At 65.0% G+C, this 1933-nt stretch overlaps 1 protein-coding gene across 1 annotated transcript in view; it reads right to left on the bottom strand.

Annotated features, from left to right (window-relative positions):
• The window catches only part of Homer3 (homer scaffolding protein 3), a gene marked incomplete at its 3' end in the record, with an annotated part of 2349 nt that extends 968 nt beyond the window's left edge, over positions 1 to 1381 (bottom strand). Inside the window, exons 1-4 of the mRNA XM_013028316.1 lie at positions 1321 to 1381; positions 1089 to 1245; positions 853 to 984; positions 6 to 113 (exon numbers count right to left, since the gene is read on the bottom strand). Coding sequence (XP_012883770.1) covers positions 6 to 113; positions 853 to 984; positions 1089 to 1245; positions 1321 to 1334 — 411 coding nt within the window. The remainder of the gene's footprint in view (positions 1 to 5; positions 114 to 852; positions 985 to 1088; positions 1246 to 1320) is intronic.
• Positions 1382 to 1933: the final 552 nt, after the last annotated feature.

Raw genomic sequence — 1933 nt, 5'->3', positions numbered from 1 at the left:
CTGACCTGGTGGGCCGCCAGCCCCAGGGCCGCGCTGGGCAGCTCGCCCCCGTCCTGGGACTTGTCCCGGGCCAGCCGCGCGGCCTCCTTCACCTCCTGGAACTTGTCTGCAAACTGGGGGCGGAGCGGGCGGTCGGTCCGCGGGGCCCGGCGCCACCCGGCAGAGCGGGGCTCAAGGGAGAGTAAACCTGTGCTTCTTAAAACAATTTCCCTTTGCTTAAAGGAAAAGTCATTTCTGAGCTGGGGGGTCAGGGGGCCTGAGCCCTGCACCCGGGAGGCCGAGGTCTGAAGGCCATCTCCCCGCAGCCAGCAATGAGGAAGGGCGCTCAGGAGCCCGGGACAGGCACCAACCATCCTGCCCCGAAGCCTGGTGTGGCCGTGCTTGTGAGCTCTCTGCTCAGGGGGACCAGCGGGGATACAGGTGTCAGGGGCTCACACCTGTCATCCTCACTACTCAGGCTGAGAGCCGAGGATCGAGACTGAAAGCCAGACTAGGAAGGGAAGTGCATGAGATCTCTCCACCAAGAAAAAGCTAGAAGTGGAGCTGTGGCTCACATGGTAGATCACCAGCCTTGAGAGAGGAAAACACTCAGGAACAGAGCCCCTGCCCTGAGTTCAAGACCCAAGAGGGGAAGCAAAGGGGGGGGCCACAGACAAGGCTGACCCGGGGGAGGAGCCTCTGTCCAGGGACAGCCGGCCAGGGCCCACCATCTGCCTCCAATGGGAAAATAAGCCGCACAAGAGCCTGGGGCAAAGCAGGGACATGGGGAGGCTCCTTTAACTATGAACCTGCTCTGCAGACAGACTCACGGAGATGGGGACCCGCACAGCATCCTCCCCTCTCCCCGCCCACCTGGGTCAGATGCTGTTCAGACGCAAAGCCCAAGCCATAGACGGTGTTGGCACGGCTGTCCGCCCACTGGCCGAACTTCTGGGAGGTTTTGGTGAAGGTCATGTTGGGGGTGACGGTACTGTTGATGATGGCCTGGGCAGGGGTCAGGAGGTCAAGGTGACTGTGAGTCCCGGGATGACCGGGGCCAAGGGGACCGCCCTCCCTGGGTGTGCCCCCACCCCCACCCCAGGCTGCACCTTGGCGCCCCCAATGCTGATGATGCGGTACACGTTACGGGTGGCATCGTAGAAGTAGGAGACGGTGAGGGCGTGCTTGCCGGCAGGGACCCAGTTCCGCTTGGTGGTAGGGTCGATGTGGAACACGTGGGCCCGAGTGCTGAAGATGGGCTGCTCCCTGGTGGGGGGGAAGACGGACCCTCAGCAGGGCCTCTCGCGGCCAGGCCAGGGCTGGGGGGGACAGGGGGCTCACCTGGCTGTGGACATTGGTCAGACTGGGGTGGCCAGGCGGCCAGAGCAGCCGATTTGGCCCCTGGGGAAGAGAGAGGGGTCTGTGAGGGTCTCGGAGGCTCAGCTGCCCAGGGCCGCAGGACGGATGCACCGACTGGAGGAGGCGCCAAGAGCAGCCGGGCAGGCCCCTGGCTGTCCTGGTTCTGGGGCCCCCAGGGGCGCCAGGCTGCGCCCCCAGACTGGGTCACACGCGCCTTCATCCATCACTGCACTCAAACCAGGGCAGGGCCAGGCAGAGGGTTCTAGACAACCATGGCTGGGTTCCAGGGTTCGGGGCCAGCGGGGGCCGCATACTGGAGACCCTAGCTCTTCTCTAAAGCCTTGGCACCGACGACTGTCTCTTGGGAGACAAAGGTCCCCACTGTTCCCAGAGCCCCCCGAAAAAGCTTCGGCAGAACAGCCAATTTTGGGGTCCACCATGGGAGGGGCTCCATACCGTCCACCCCTCCCTCCAGCCAGGCTCGGAGTGTGGCCTGAGGGCCTGATCCCCCCCCCCCCGCCGTGTGCCCCTCCCAGACTACATCCTGCGGGCCCCGGCCTGGGGAGGGGGGAACACAGCCTGGGGAGGGGGACCC

Source organism: Dipodomys ordii, unplaced genomic scaffold (genome assembly GCF_000151885.1).
Source record: "Dipodomys ordii isolate 6190 unplaced genomic scaffold, Dord_2.0 Scaffold108, whole genome shotgun sequence".
NCBI lineage: Eukaryota > Metazoa > Chordata > Mammalia > Rodentia > Heteromyidae > Dipodomys > Dipodomys ordii.
The sequence above is the reverse complement of the archived record's forward strand: the minus strand, read 5'-3'. Positions and strand labels throughout refer to the sequence as shown.